Source organism: Vespa mandarinia, chromosome 2 (assembly GCF_050613455.1).
Source record: "Vespa mandarinia isolate Hongniang chromosome 2, ASM5061345v1, whole genome shotgun sequence".
Lineage (NCBI taxonomy): Eukaryota > Metazoa > Arthropoda > Insecta > Hymenoptera > Vespidae > Vespa > Vespa mandarinia.
Genome location: NC_140811.1, coordinates 7931703 through 7947251, shown reverse-complemented (window position 1 = coordinate 7947251; position 15549 = coordinate 7931703). Strand labels below are relative to the sequence as shown.

Here is a 15549-nt window from a genome sequence, read left to right as displayed (position 1 = left end):
CACATGAAGAATCCTTTATGGTCGAACATTCATCGAGTAGGGGTAAAGTGAGAGTTGGTATAAAAGGGGATTTCTTTCCTCTACCTGGATAGCACTCGATTGTGTTCGGCTGCAAGTATCATCGTTCACTTAAACGATACTCTTTGTGAAGCGCCAGTAACACTATTCTTATTCTTAAGTGTTCTTTTTGCAAACATCGATTCGGCACAATGAAACGTTTGGTAAGTAACATTTTCATATATTTAATGTTTTCATACTCTAGGATATCTCATTTACTGTGATATACGAGAGACATTGTTAAAACATCGGTTTGTTCATACTTGTCATTGTCTTATTAAAGAAACAATATCACGTCTTTAATGTAAGATTCAAGTGAATTCTCGATCTTTACCCGTCTAATACCCCGCATAATTGCCAACTTGTTCGTTTTTATCGAACATCAATATCGATAAATTTCATTCTAATTACCTTCCAAGTAATTGTAAGTTAATAATCGTCGTAAGTTAATCCAATGTGAGTTAATTTATTTTGCTTTCTCAACGATGCGATAAAAAAAAGAAAAATTGTCGAGTAATACAAACGTAACACGAGATAATCGATTATAATACTAGAAAAAAATAATGAGTTGAGATGAGCAAGAGAAAGAGAGATGATGGGTCGGGTAGAGTTTGCAGGTCAGGAGTTAAACGACCCACGTTGGCATTTACTTCTTACTTTCACTCATCGCATCGAGAGCGTCTGAGAAGCTTCGTTGCTTTTGGTCCAGACGGATGATACTTCGAACGTAACATCGTGCTCTCTCTTTCTCTCTCTCTCTCTCTCTCTTTCTCTCTCTCTCTCTCTCTCTCTCTTTCTTTCTTTTTCTCTCATAATAAAAATATGCTGTGATATAGATCATAATTAAAAATTATTTTTTATCTGATCACAGATACTAGTAGTGGTTTTGGGTTTAGCAGTAGCCCAAGATCCAAATTATCGCAGCAATTACCAAGACGATGAACGACAGAATGCTGCTACCGATGGAAGACGAGGTACAACGACAACGCCAATTCCTATTTTACATTGGAACAAACAGCAGGAACATGATGGAACTTACAAAACCAGGTATTTATGAAAAACCTGACATACCGATCAATTTTATAAATTCTATTTTCAAGAATTATGAATCCTATACAATAAAACAAAACAGTTTTATTTTCTCTTACATTTCAAAACGTATGTTGAACATTTCTGTCTTTTCAATACAATAATATTTATTCTTTTTTTGTTTGCGTAACGAACGAGATACGTTAAAAATCTCGATAAATTATAAACCACTTCTCATGTTATCGCGTTCATAAAGGAATGATAATAACAGTTTAACTCAATTTCGCGGACTTACGATGATTCCTTCGTAGTTACGAAACCGGGAATAATATCATTGCCGAGGAGAGCGGTTACATCAAAACAGTTGGTGAAGGTGCGGAGCAAGGTGAGGCATTGGTACAACAAGGGAGTTATTCCTACATGAGTCCGGAGGGGCAGTTGATCACCATTCATTATACCGCGGACGAGACGGGCTTTCACGCGTCCGGCGATCATATTCCCACGCCACCACCAGTCAGTGAAGAGATTCAAAAAGGCCTCGACCTCATCTTCGCAGGCATTCGACAACAGGAGGTACATATATAGCATCTATATACATATATGCTACCTACGATCTTTTATTTCTTATCGTCTCCATCTATCTACTTCTATCTCTATCTTTTCTCTCTTTCTCTCTCTCTCCCTCTCTCTCTCTCTCTCTCTCTCTCTCTCTCTCTCTCTCTCTCTTTCTCTCTCTATTCTTTTTACCTACCCTGTTTCCTCGCGCAACATCCTTCTTCCTATCCCTTTCCATCTCTATCGTTCTGGAAGAACAAACTCTTGCGAAAACAACATCTTCGACGTTTCTTTTCTCTTTCGATATCTCGATCTTTCGGCTTAACAGGTCGTAACGCAATATTTAAATACATTTCTACATATCTTTTTTTTTTTCTTCTACGTTTATAGGAAGCCGAAGCCCGAGAGGCTGCTTCGAAGAACCAACAGCAACCATTGAGTCAACAAATCGATAGGAGGGACGATTACGATAAAAAGTTCCGACAATAAGGACCAAATAATCTTCTCCTCCAACGCCCAGTAACCAGTTTTCATTCGTACTCACCCAATCAAGACACACCGTTTCGTTTCTAGCGTGTTATATAGCATGGCATTTTTGCTAAGGCGTAGCGATTAAGTCATTAGATCACGTATTAAAACCCGTCCCTCTCATCTTTATCGATAATACACTCGATTATTACGTACGTTTGTAGTAAGAAACGAAGCATTGTTCCTTCGCTTTCGCTCGTTCCTAGCGTCACGCTTGAGAAATGCGACGACGTTCTCCAATTCCTATTTTTATGTTCTCATTTCTTTTCATTCATTACATTATCCATAGCGATTGAAGTGATTTGCATTAAAAAAAAAAAAAAAAGAAAGAAAAGAAAAAAGAGAACAAAAAAAGAAGTTATTCACAACTGGTTACGTCATTCCTTCCTATGGAAGTAAAGGTAAGTGTTAAGGTCAATGGACGATGAATGTGAAACACAAACACGTTGTTCCGGTAAATGACTATGATATAAAGGTATGTAGTTCATTACGGAACAAAGCATCTTTATTATTAGCTTTAAGCATATGCTTCTCTCTTTGTCTCATGAATAATAAGAAGAGAAAAAAATAAAGAGAGAAAGAAAGAGAGAGAACAAAAAAAGTACTTTTTTGTCAATAGTATTTTACGAGGTAGTGCGTTAACGTTGTCGAAGCTATTATTAATATTATTATTAATCATTGATATAAGTTAAGTAAATTAATTTATTAAGAATCTAGAGAACTTAATTACGACGTGCCAACTATCGTTACTTCCATTTGGATGATATTTCATATTTGCAAAGACAAGAAATTCTTGAAGAAAAAAAAAATTAAGAATTACTCGCATCGCATACTTTCGTAAGGGAGACTAGCATACACGATAGGGAATAACAACCGGATCATCGAGTCCAGACTCATCAAACGTTCGATGTTGCAATTTATCGATGCAATACATCGTACGTATAAGGCATAACTTAAAAGCAACGTGATTAAGATTATTCAACGATCTTTTAGATCTACTCTTCGATCAGCTCTTCGAAATACGAAGAAAATTAGGAAGACATTCTATTCGTTCGAGAGAGATCAGGTGGCGATGGATCGTATGGCTTTGCTGCAAAGCCAACGTATCTATTATTTTTTTTATGAACAAATCCATTAGTTTGTGGATCCGTCTTGTAATAGATGACTCTTCTGATACCAAAAGGATCGATATAACCGAAAGAACCAATACTTTCTCCATTAGGTTCACGTTCTTCCTCGTGATATTGACGTCTAAGATAATATTCGAAACCATTAGCAGTAGTATGGACTTCGTTATGTGGTAGAATATCATCGGCCAGCTGACTTTGAGACATTTGAGACGGGCTCGACAATCTGTAAAACGTATCGCTACTTGAAACAGGTGATTGAAGAGCTTGAATAGGTTGTACCGAATTCCTTCCGTAATAAGGACTATTAGCTCGCGAGTAATCATTCGAATTTTGCGATCCAACGATCGGTGGTACGTAATTTGCTCGGTTCGGATAATAATCGTTGCTGGGCTGTGACAGATATGGCGAGATCGTAATCGGCCTGATAGTCGTTGGAGTGTAATAACCGGTCCTAATATCGTTCCTGGACAAAGGACTGACATCTACATTCCTGTTCGGTTTCCTACAAGAGAATGAACATTAACAAAAATATTTTAATAAAGATAAAAGATGACGATCATTTATCTTTGTAATTGAAATAACCTGAACGGATTTGGTGGCTTTCTAGTCTTTACTAAAACTCCACTTTGTGCTGGTGCATCCTTGGTTCTTATTAGAGCTTCATGAATCGGGGTATCCTTTCCAACATACGTCATCTTCGACCTACAATAAAATAATACATATAAAACGATCTGTTCTAATATTAATTCTAACGTAATTTCGTTTTACTTTTGTTTACTTTAGAATTCGATAGCCTTGATGGTCAGCAATATAATCCTTATAACGCAAATATCCAAGAGGATCGAGCCAGGCCTCCGTACCAATGACCGTGCCATCGGCCAATCTTTTTTCTTTTCGAAACTGACCGTTCAACGTCTGAAAGCGAAAGTATCGTTCCGGACCTTCATCAGTCTGTATATGGTATTGTGTATTTGGAACATAATTCCAGCTTCTTCCTTCGGCTTCATAAGCATTTGATGCCGAGAAAACAATTGAAAGCTAAAAGAAGAATATTTATTATCTATATTAATTAAGAGAAATGTTAATGTGTTTTCTTTATTTTTTTGTCTTATCATTTAAAGTCACTGTCGTATATAAAGCGTCCACTAAGATTTCTTGGTCAAGCCAACACCAATGTAACGAGTTCATTGACGTTTCCTCCCACGGTTACAGTTCAAACAACTGCCTAAGCTAGCTAGTTGTACGTTTATCTACCGACGACTATCTCGTAACGGTACCAAGAAAAACGGCAATAACGTATTTCACTGTATTCCTATCCATACCTGTTTTTATAAAAATGGTGAAAAAATGAACAACGTTTGTGACACTTTCTACAAAAAAAAAGAAAAAAGATAAAAAGAGATAAGCAGAGAGAAAGAGAAAGTGATCAAGTAAGAACGAAGAAGATCGGAAGAACGAAATAATCAATTCTCTACGGCTACGCTACTGTATAACATGTACATATACACATACGTACGATATTATGTAGCTACATAATATGTATAATCGGTATAAAACGGAGCATGCAACTAGGACGCAATATGAGATTCACAAAGCAATCCTTTTAAGGTCCTACGACCGTGAACAGAAACCAAGAGGCGAAGCAAGAGGCGTGACAAGGACGCAACGATTGAAGCAAACCGACTGATAATTATCCTCGATTATTATTTATTCTATTTTTCTAATGTTACATTAGTATCTATAGTCAATGTCGTTTTATAAACTTTTTTACTTGTTCGAGATTTCTTTCTATGATTCTATCATTTGAAATACGAGTTCTTAATTCCTATATAAGATACATATACGTAATCTCCCTTCTATTTAGGATAACGCGTGGGCTTGACCAAGACCATAGTATTTCTCTCTTGCGCTCCATATTAAGAGATGCCGGACTTGGCAAGTTAACACGTTAGGGCAAACATGTCATCGTGTGATCGAAAGAATTACCTTACATCCCTTAGAGATAAAAACTTAACTATGATATCACTATATTTATGTTATTACGTCGTATTTTATAACGATAATGAAATGTAGAATCATTTAAATAATACATATTATGCACACCATTATGAAAATATAATTTATGATTCATGAAGACGATTCTCGAGTTAGAATAGACAGGTTCTTGGAAATGACTAATGGAACATCAAAAACAGGAGTTCAAAAAGAAAGAAAGAAATAAATACAGAGAATTAAAAGTGAAAGAAATTATTTAACAGCATTGATGATACACGTTCTCGTCGAAACCGTTGGAATGTCGTCCAGTTTAAATTATACGAACTCGTCCAACCAAGTTCTTCGTTTGTTATATATATTGTGAATCTCCAGTAAATTTCTCCTTCGTGAACAGAACGAGTCTCCTTTCGCTTTGATATTTTTCGTTGTTCTTAAATTTTTGAAATTCTCTCTCTCTCTTTCTTTTTTTTTTATAAAAAATCGGTTATATGAGAATGAGATCGTTTGAACGATCACACCAATCAAATCTCTTCGACAACCTTTCATTTTTTGTTCCTATACAGATATATACGTGCTTGTACATACATATAGCATGTAAGTACTATGTATGTATGTATAGCGTGAGATGTAGTATCATTAAACAATCATGCGACGTTGAGTATGTTTATCAAAAATGTATAGATGATCGTCACGTAGAATACTTACAAATGGCCTTCCCATGGACACACATGCATAACTCGATTGTCATTCCCCGTACGTAGGGTTAATTATTCTCGTGCCTTTTATATTCCAACGCTATTGCGACTTTGTCATTTCTAAACTATTCTCTCTGGCTATTCAATCGACGCAATTATTACGACATGAGGAGTCTAATTTGATTTTTTCTTTACTTTTCTTTTTGTCTTTTATCGAACGTAGTCATACGATTCTTGGTATCGTAATGTCATTATCGTCATGATGACTATCATTACTCATGCTTCATTTCATAGCACATGTCATATGTTTGTATGAATGTACTTATATATATATATATATATATATATATATATATATATATATATATATATGTATTTAAATGATGTTTGGTACTTCGATAATGCATTAAAAAGAAGGACTCATATCGAGATTACGAATCGAAAGAATTTGTCGTATGATCCGAATGGTGAAATAAAATCAAAGATGATACTCGGTTTGAAAAATGAAGAAAAATAAATATTGTTCGACCTACCGTTAAAACGATCGATCCGATCAACACTCGGACATGCATGATATATCGTCGTATATTATTGGATATTTTTCTATCTTTTATTTCTAATCTTGTCAGCTAGCCCTTCTGACACAAGTCGTTCGTTTGTTTGTGTACCACCCCTTTCGCTTTTTTTCTTCGTCTTTGTCAATACATTCGTTAGAACGTCCTTCACCCTCGATCCTTGTCAATCGATGATTTCGTTGAATTTCCAAAAGGGATAGGCCGAGTGATAAAGATTCTTGATGATCTTTTCATCTCTCGTTTCGCATAGTTATCTCAAATGGGAAAACTATAATATTGATTCGAAGACATTCGATCGAGATAGAAAGAAAAATGATGTAGAAGATTCTTTTATCGATTTAAACTCATCCACATGGTTTTCTCGTAAATCGCGAAAGAAAGAGAGAGAGAGAGAGAGAGGGAGAGAGAGAGAGAAAAAGAGTAAGACAAAGACAGGTAGAAGTAAAAGGGAAAAAGAGACTAAGTAACAGAGTATAGTCGAAGCGTGCCGAGAGGACGCGATACAGTGACTGAGAAACGACGAAGACTCTCGCAATTTTCAGAGCTAACGCCAAGTTCCGAGGACCTCCGTTCCTTCCTTCGAGATCACCCCACGCCGCAAGTAGTTGAGATTGTTTTTCCCAGCGTGTTCAAGACCTCGACCCGCCCACTGTCGCGAATAAGTATTTACTTGCCGTTGTTATATATTACAATATATACGTTCGAAAAATAGGAAACTAGTTTCTGTCCTCCTAAAATTTATAGAAAAGAAAAAAAGAAAGAAAATAATAATAATGCAAATATTCGAAGATCGACGATATTTCTTGAATGAAAAAAAGAAAATTAAAATTAAAATTTTCAAGCTAAAATCCATTCAAATGATACTAGATAAATTCACGTAGAGTTTAATTTAAATTACGATCATTATGTGTCTTAGTGTATTCTTATGTTAATTAAGTATATTTTTGTTATGAAAAAAAAAATATATATATATATATAAATCTTGAAATTTAAATTTTCCACTAAAATGATTCACCAATAGGGTTCAAGATAAATTCACATGGCGCGTAATTTAAATTACGATCTTTGTGTAGCTTTGTTTTCTTCTATGCAGAAAAGTAATTACGCGTCATAGTTATATATACGATACATACATTAGTAAGTAACGATATATCACGTTCGATTTCTACCCACATGCTTTAGCAAGGAGATCACCTCTTTTACGCATAATTCTTGATCACGCGGTACGTAATCGCTGATCATGACCGTGCACTGATCGTAGCCTCGAAACTCGCATAATTATAGCGATTTCAGCTCGAGTCGATGTAGCTAGCTAGCTAGTTAGTTAGCTATTTACCTTCAGCAAGAAATAATTATCCGTTATATTTAATGATCATGAAATGGTGAATCTTTAGAATCGATTTTTGTATGAAATGCATTCTTGATCCATAAATATTAGGAAGCATACGCATTTTGAAAAATTCTGTATTACTGACTCATCGTTCGATTTCACGGATTTCGGTATGCTGCTTATAAAACGGAATATTTTTTCTCTTCTTCCTTTTTTTTTTTATACATTTTTATACTTCTTGCGTAGATGTAAATACGTAAATATCTTTATTTACAGTTACTTGCTAGATCCTATTCTCTTGCTCTACATAAAAGATTTTTAAAGACTTCCCCCTTCACTAATTTGCATTAAAAGAAGGAAATCGCCCACGAAGTTCGAAATCGTTTGGAAAGCATACATGCGTTGTTTTGAATTTCTCTTATATCATATTATCTCACATATATTATAATAATATTTATATAAGTGTTTTATTTCAATGATCCTTCGTTTTAACGAGATTCTCGTTTGCCTCTTTCCCGGATCATTGCAAAAGAAAAGAGTGTGATGGCGTTACGTTGATTCGTATAATCTACGAAATATCGTGTATCTACCGTAACAAAGTACACACTCATGTCAGCCGTGAAATCTTTTCCTTTCGTGTTATGAATACAATTTAAGGATCTATTCATAACAATGACGTTTAATCAATGGTATTTTCTGGAGAAAACATTACAAAATATAAATTATAAAAAATAAATATAAATTACAATATAATATAATATGTACAATAATATACTTTATATTATAATTTATATATATTATTATATATAAATTATAATATATATATATATATAATGTTTATTATACATATAAAAATAATAGGTATATAATATTAATATAATAATACATACATACATATTAATATAAATATACATAAGAAGAATTATCAGAAACATTGTTGAGTTCTCTCTGAGTTACGATGAAGTGTCGAAAATGGATTAATCATAAGAAAAATTTCAAATGACAGATATTTAAAAAAAAAATTTGTCATAATTTTCATAAAACCATGTATTGTATAAATATCCGACATTAATGACCTGCGACAGAATATAGAAAATGAGCCAATTGTGAGAGACTGATATCTTATGAAAAAGTTGTCATAATTTTTATGATACAACATATTAAAAATGTTTATTAGACCTCTTTCTTTCTCTCTCCCTCTCTCTCCCTCACACACACACACACACACACACACACACACACACACACACACACACACACACACACACACACACACATACATACAATTTGTTTATGACATTAACTTCAAAATTGAGAATGATGGGTCAAACATGGCGGACGTTTCATAGGTAAATTTTGTGTGAATGTAACTTTAATATGAAAAGAAAGAGAAAAAGAGAGAAAAAGAAACGTAAGGTGCGTGGGAATGTGCCCGATTCTTAAGAACGCCCAATCTCTAAGCTCCTCGAAGAAAGGTCGACTAGCTGTGTCACCGGAAGTAGCAGAGATGGTTCTTAGATCAGCCGCAGGACAAAAACAATAAAGTAGCGCAAGGCGGCTTCTTCCGACTCGTTGAACATATTTGATGTACCAATATATAGACACATTTATATGTGCATATGCGTATAAAGACACGCAGATACAACAACAATAGCAACCTGTATTTTCTCTTTCGTTAGAAGCGTTCACAACAGAACGCTTTCACTTTTACAAGCTATATAACTATGAGAGAAATTTGGATCGATATCTTTTTTCGGCAGAACCGACAAATTCGATTTGATTTGAAGCTTTTCATAAATAAAAAGGAACCAATAAATACGAGCTAAGGCTATCTCTTTTATATTATTAACAACATAATAAATCCGTTACTTTCTAATGTTTTTTTTTTTTATATTATCTCGCAAGCATCCTCGAGATCCACAGATGATCACGTGTCACATTTTTAATAACCTTTTATTCACATGCAGACTCGCGCGTCTCCTTATTATTCGATTCTTTACATCGATCATCCAATCCCACGAAGTTTTTTTTTTTTGTAATTATTATTTTTTTCTTTTCACGATTCTTTTCATAGCTTTCAATAGACTTAGCGAGAATCGTTAAACTTACCAGGAATAACGTCAGCGATTTCTTCGATTTCTTCCGCATACCGAAAGGATGAGCGATGGTTTCAATTTTCGCGCCAAAATCTTATTAAAAAATAAAATTATTACGACGATAAACTCTTGCACATAAAACTCTACGATGTTGATGGAATATCGATGGTAAAAGAAAAAACACACTAAAAACCTACCACGGTTTGTTTCGTTAAATACGATAAAATAGGCGTAACTTACACCTTCGGATATTCCTTTATTGGAATTGTCGTATAAACAACAATGGATGATCGTCAATTTAAAATAGGTAGGGACCACTTTGTAAATCGAATAGGTGAATTGAATTGATCGTCTAACTTTATTCGAATGATCATGTTTACTATTCGTATCGATATTCTCTATCCGTTATTTTCTCCGAGTGTTATGTTCACTTTACCATGGCGAAAGAGAAAAAGGCGATTATAACATTCAAGCCAAGTAGATTATTTCCCTTGACTTTCTTCCCATTGCCTTTCACGAGCGAAGATACATTTCGAACTTTACAATGTCGAATATATTATTTTCTACGTACGAAACATCAAAATAATAATTTCCTTTCTTTTTGTGTATATTCTTTCTCTGTTTTTTTATTCTTTTTCTTTTTTGTATTATTTCCGTTCGATTTTACATTTCATTTTTGTTTATCCTTTATAAACTATTATAATTCGATTAAAGATAATCTTTTCTCTGAAAGATTTTATCAAATATTTTTTTAAAAGTAAAACGTTATGCAAATATATAACTTTGGTAGAACACGTATGCTCGCTTTTACAATATTTATATGTAACCATGTCAAAGAATAAAGTAACTTTATCTTTCTGTAATATCAATTTATACGACAGACTGGTAAACACATTAAAATTTACAAGGTAGCTAACATTAAGAATAAATCACATTGAAAAACATCAGTCAACCGAAAGAGTCGATCGACAAAGATTTTCAAAGTGACATGTAAGCCGGTTAACCTATGCGTGCGTGTTTAAAATTAAAACTTGCAGTGGCGCGAAAAAACGTTCGTTATTAATGTGCTTTGTTCGCAAGTATATAATAATATGATCTAATATCTTAATAATCATATGTAATATTTTTAGATTGCAATAGTTATTGAGAATTCGTTAGCATTACTTGTTATACGTTTGATGTTTACAAAAAATTGAATTCTGTAGGATAGTATTTTTTGTATAATATAACCTGGAACTTGTTATTTCTTGGTACAAAATATTTGCAAATATGTTTTCACGAATAAGAAAATTTCAAGCTATCTCATTGCTCTCAGAAAGATCATGTCTGCATATATTTACGAATAATTACACAGTAAATTTTTCTACAATGAATGAAACAGTCTTACACTCTTTTCAAGATATTCCAGGACCAACATCTTTACCTTTAATTGGAACATTATATAAATATACTCCTTTAATTGGTAAATTTAATGAATTATATTATAGCTGATAAAACCAATAATATTATGCTATATTATATCTACTTGTTAGGAGAATATTCATTTGCAAGTCTCTATGAGAGTGGAGTTAAAAAGTTGAAACATTATGGACCATTGGTACGAGAAGAAATAGTGCCAGGAGTACAAATTGTATTAGTTTTTCGTCCTGAAGATATTGCAAAAATTTTTAAAGCAGAAACAGGCCTATATCCTGAACGCAGAAGTCATTTAGCTCTTTTTAAATATAGAAAGGATAGAAGTGATATATATAATACAGGAGGTCTTTTACCAACGTAATAAATGAAGTTTCTTAGATAAATATTGGCAATTAATATTTACAAAAATATATTTAATATCAAATGTATATTTTAGAAATGGACTTGAATGGTGGAGATTACGTAAGGAGTTTCAAAAGGTTCTTAACAAAATGAATCATGTTATTAGTTATCTACAAGACACAGATCATGTTGTTAGAGAATTTGTCCTTGTTTGTACTGAAGAAAAATTTGATGATTTCATATTACTACTTTCGCGTCTCTTTCTTGAATGTAACTATTCTATACACTTTTTATTTTTATAATATCTATCTTTGAACATTTTTGTATTTTCTGTAATATGAAAAATAATTCTAGTAACATGTTTCACGGCCTTTGATGTAAGGATGAATAGTTTCTCGAAGGAAGAAAGACAGAAAGATTCCAAAAGTTCGAGACTCATTGATGCAGCATTTACAACTAATAGTGCTATTTTAAAACTAGACAATGGGCTTAGGCTGTGGCGATTTTTTGATACGTTTCTCTATAAAAAAATGTGCAAAGCACAAAACTATATGGAAAAGTATGTTATATAACTTCTTAACATTTTTTAAAATGCTATTTTATTCCTTTTTTTTTTTTATAGAATTGCAATAGAAATGGTAACTCAGAAAATACAAAACAAAAAAATTTCTCAGAAAAACTCCTTTCTTGATGCATACTTAAGTAATCCTGCTTTAGATAAAAAAGATATAATTGGTATGGCTTGCGATATGTTGCTCGCGGGTGTCGATACTGTATGTATCTTTATATAAATACTAACAAATGAAAAATTACGTTATCATAAAATAATAATTTTTAATTACGAAAACATTTCTACCATTTATTTAGACGACTTATACTATGGCTTTTGTTTTGTATCACCTTGGAAAGAATCCTAAGTGCCAAGAAAAATTAAGATCAGAATGTTTAAAGTTATTACCCGATAGTAATAAACCCATAGAAACAAATATTTTGCACAAAGCTTATTATGCGAAGGCTGTACTAAAAGAAACATTTAGATTGAATCCAGTATCAATTGGAATAGGACGTATTTTGCAAACTGATATTGTTCTTAGTGGTTACCATGTCCCTAAAGGTGTAAGTATTTAATTATCAAATTTCTATGTATTATTTATAATTATGTTCATAATGTTTGTATGTTTAGACTGTAGTTGTAACGCAGAATCAAGTCACGTGCCGACGCCCTGAGTATTTCAATGACCCACATTCATTCATACCAGAAAGATGGTTACGGAAAAATATAGACGCCGAAAGTAAAGATTTTAATATTGTAAAATCTGTTAATCCATATTTAGTATTACCCTTTGGTCATGGACCACGATCTTGCATTGCACGACGTTTTGCCGAACAAAGCATGCTAATCATATTAATACGAGTATGTTATCAACGATTTATTAAATTAAATTTAAAATTTTTATTTTATATTTTATACTCAATTAAGAAAACATATTTTTTTATTCAGATGTGTCGAGAGTTGGAATTTACTTGGTGTGGTGATAATCTTGGTTGTAAGTCTTTGTTAATTAATAAACCGGATGGTCCTATTAAGCTCAATTTTACAAAGTACAAACAGCAATGAATTCTATGTACTCAGTTTTGAGAATATTAATTAAGATTGTAAAAAACCTATTTTATAATATTTTTATTTTTATAGAAAGATTGAGTTTTTACAGCATTTATTGTTATTTTTCAAGATTATTGTATCATTCAAGATTATTAATCATATCTTTTTCAATATTATATTATTTTATTATCCAGTACTTTTATCAAGAAATTCCTATGTATTTCATTATAATAAATGTAGTTAATTATAAGTCATATATTTAGGAGTAGCAGAGAATTTAGCATAGGACTTAATAACTTTGTTCACAGCTTCGAGAAAATCTTTTTCTGTTGCTACTTTGCGACGTGCACGAATTGCAAACATTCCAGCTTCCGTACATACTGACCGTATTTCAGCTCCTGTGCTATTAGGACATAAACGAGCAAGTAACTCAAATCTAATATCCCTTTCAACGCTCATTGAACGCGCATGAATTTTAAAAATATGAGTTCGACCCTCAAGGTCCGGTAAACCAAACTCAACTTTCCTATCCAAACGTCCTGGCCGCATTAATGCTGGATCTAACGTATCTGGTCGATTAGTTGCCATTAAAACTTTGATATTACCTCGAGGATCAAAGCTAAAATGAATATATTATCGTAATTATATATTATGAAAATCGTTACTTTCCTATACGATATAGTTAAGATAAAATCTTACCCATCTAACTGATTAATCAATTCTAACATCGTTCTTTGTACTTCATTATCACCACCCGCTCCATCATCAAAACGAGCACCACCAATGGCATCAATTTCATCAAAAAATATTAAACAAGCTTTTTTACTACGTGCCATTTCAAACAATTCTCTTACCATTCTTGCACCCTGAATTCCAGAGTATAAATAATCATATTACTAACATAATTAATTACATTCTATTGTACTATATCTTCTAAATAATTACATACTTCTCCAACATATTTTTGAACTAATTCTGAACCAATAACACGTATAAAACAGGCATCTGTTCTATTGGCCACTGCTCTTGCACATAATGTTTTACCAGTTCCAGGTGGTCCAAACAGTAATACACCTTTAGGAGGTTCAATACCTAAGTTGACAAATTTTTCTGGCTGTAAATAAATGAACAATGTAAATGTGACAATACTTTAGCAAAGTATATACTGTTAATTAAATTTATATACTAACATGAAGTAAGGGTGTTTCTACCACTTCTCTCAACTTCTCTATTTGTTCTTTACAACCACCTACATCGCTATATGTTACATCTGGTTTTTCCTCTACTTGCATCATGGTAACAGTTGGATCTATCTTAGGTGGTAATGGGATATGAATTTGATACTTATTACGATCTACTCCAACTCTCATGCCTTCTTCTATATCCGTTGGTGCTACTGTATCTGCCAAGTCGACTACAAACTTAGCAAATTGCTTCACATTTATAATATACTTTGGATCATCAGAGTCAGCATTAATAATTTTGGTACAACGAGCAACTTGTAAAGGTTGCTCATTTTGAAGAGTCTGTTTGTCTGCTGCTAAATCCCAAAGAGCTGGAGGTGCTAAACCTGTGTCTGATTCTTTAATTCCTGTTAATTCATTTACACGCTTAATTATAGTTTGTATATCTTCTTCAACTGCCTTTATACTCTTTGTATATTGACCTTGACCCTATATAAAACACATAATTGTTATATCGATTCTATTACAGAAGTATTAAACACAAAGAAGTTTTGATAAATGAATATCATAAATAAAATAACGAAGAGCTAAGGAAGAAAAAATCTAAGGATCATTGTTTCTGTAGTGACAAACAATATAATAAAACAGGTTATTTTCTCTATATTATAACTTACATATGTTTTTAGTAACGCGATATCAGCTTCATCAAGAGCTGAAATCAAAGAATAGAACATATAAAAATACAGAAGAAAAATAACAACTTCAAAAAAGAAACAATTTCACTTCAACTTACACTTAATTTCCTTCTCTTCTTTTTCATCCTCCGTTTTTACTTTACGCATATCTTCTCCTAAATGGTCCGGCATTTTTTATATATTTATTGAAATAACTTATTTTGATTATATAAAAACTTTAACATACAATAATAATGCAATAATTAGTTGACGCTAATCACGTTTTAGGTTATAGCTCCGACAGATTACAAGCAAAAATTGGTAGTCGTTATTCGAACAT

The 15549-nt window shown here is 32.8% G+C and overlaps 4 protein-coding genes across 4 annotated transcripts; 2 read left to right on the top strand and 2 right to left on the bottom strand.

Moving 5' to 3' along the window:
- The first annotated feature begins 82 nt into the window (after positions 1–82).
- On the top strand, positions 83–2881 carry Cpr49Ah (cuticular protein 49Ah). The gene is made up of 4 exons (XM_085664677.1): positions 83–221; positions 929–1104; positions 1398–1659; positions 2032–2881. The coding sequence occupies exons 1-4, from the start codon at positions 210–212 to the stop codon at positions 2128–2130; spliced, it is 549 nt and encodes a 182-aa protein (XP_085520803.1). The 5' UTR covers positions 83–209; the 3' UTR covers positions 2131–2881.
- On the bottom strand, positions 2653–7083 carry LOC118439709 (uncharacterized). The gene is made up of 4 exons (XM_035861681.2): positions 6523–7083; positions 4078–4337; positions 3882–4001; positions 2653–3801 (listed from the first exon to the last, which is right to left on the bottom strand). Exons 1-4 carry the CDS (start codon positions 6559–6561, stop codon positions 3201–3203), a joined length of 1020 nt encoding a protein of 339 aa, XP_035717574.2. The 5' UTR covers positions 6562–7083; the 3' UTR covers positions 2653–3200.
- A 3735-nt stretch (positions 7084–10818) lies between these two features.
- Positions 10819–13480, top strand: dib (Cytochrome P450 302a1, mitochondrial). The gene is made up of 10 exons (XM_085655178.1): positions 10819–10833; positions 10950–10980; positions 11390–11452; positions 11523–11763; positions 11843–12018; positions 12103–12307; positions 12371–12521; positions 12616–12864; positions 12932–13162; positions 13250–13480. The coding sequence occupies exons 1-10, from the start codon at positions 10819–10821 to the stop codon at positions 13364–13366; spliced, it is 1479 nt and encodes a 492-aa protein (XP_085511304.1). The 3' UTR covers positions 13367–13480.
- A 32-nt stretch (positions 13481–13512) lies between these two features.
- Positions 13513–15533, bottom strand: Rpt1 (26S proteasome regulatory subunit Rpt1). The gene is made up of 6 exons (XM_035861678.2): positions 15329–15533; positions 15210–15247; positions 14542–15024; positions 14301–14465; positions 14051–14217; positions 13513–13970 (listed from the first exon to the last, which is right to left on the bottom strand). Exons 1-6 carry the CDS (start codon positions 15399–15401, stop codon positions 13592–13594), a joined length of 1305 nt encoding a protein of 434 aa, XP_035717571.1. The 5' UTR covers positions 15402–15533; the 3' UTR covers positions 13513–13591.
- Between the last annotated feature and the right edge of the window lie 16 nt (positions 15534–15549).

Bases quoted from the DNA above. Each gene is read 5' to 3' on its own strand.
- dib (XM_085655178.1), top strand. The intron at 11,764-11,842 runs GTAATAAATGAA...TGTATATTTTAG, and splicing joins ACAGGAGGTCTTTTACCAAC to AAATGGACTTGAATGGTGGA. The intron at 12,019-12,102 runs GTAACTATTCTA...AAATAATTCTAG, and splicing joins TTCGCGTCTCTTTCTTGAAT to TAACATGTTTCACGGCCTTT.
- Cpr49Ah (XM_085664677.1), top strand. The intron at 1,105-1,397 runs GTATTTATGAAA...ATTCCTTCGTAG, and splicing joins GATGGAACTTACAAAACCAG to TTACGAAACCGGGAATAATA. The intron at 1,660-2,031 runs GTACATATATAG...CTACGTTTATAG, and splicing joins CAGGCATTCGACAACAGGAG to GAAGCCGAAGCCCGAGAGGC.
- Rpt1 (XM_035861678.2), bottom strand. From the start codon at position 15,401: ATGCCGGACCATTTAGGAGAAGATATGCGTAAAGTAAAAACGGAGGAT. The intron at 15,248-15,328 runs GTAAGTTGAAGT...CTTTGATTTCAG, and splicing joins AGAAGAGAAGGAAATTAAGT to CTCTTGATGAAGCTGATATC. The intron at 15,025-15,209 runs GTAAGTTATAAT...TGTTTTATATAG, and splicing joins TCGCGTTACTAAAAACATAT to GGTCAAGGTCAATATACAAA.
- LOC118439709 (XM_035861681.2), bottom strand. From the start codon at position 6,561: ATGCATGTCCGAGTGTTGATCGGATCGATCGTTTTAACG. The intron at 4,338-6,522 runs GTAGGTCGAACA...TTCTTCTTTTAG, and splicing joins TCGGATCGATCGTTTTAACG to CTTTCAATTGTTTTCTCGGC. The intron at 4,002-4,077 runs GTAAACAAAAGT...ATTTTATTGTAG, and splicing joins CAAGGCTATCGAATTCTAAA to GTCGAAGATGACGTATGTTG.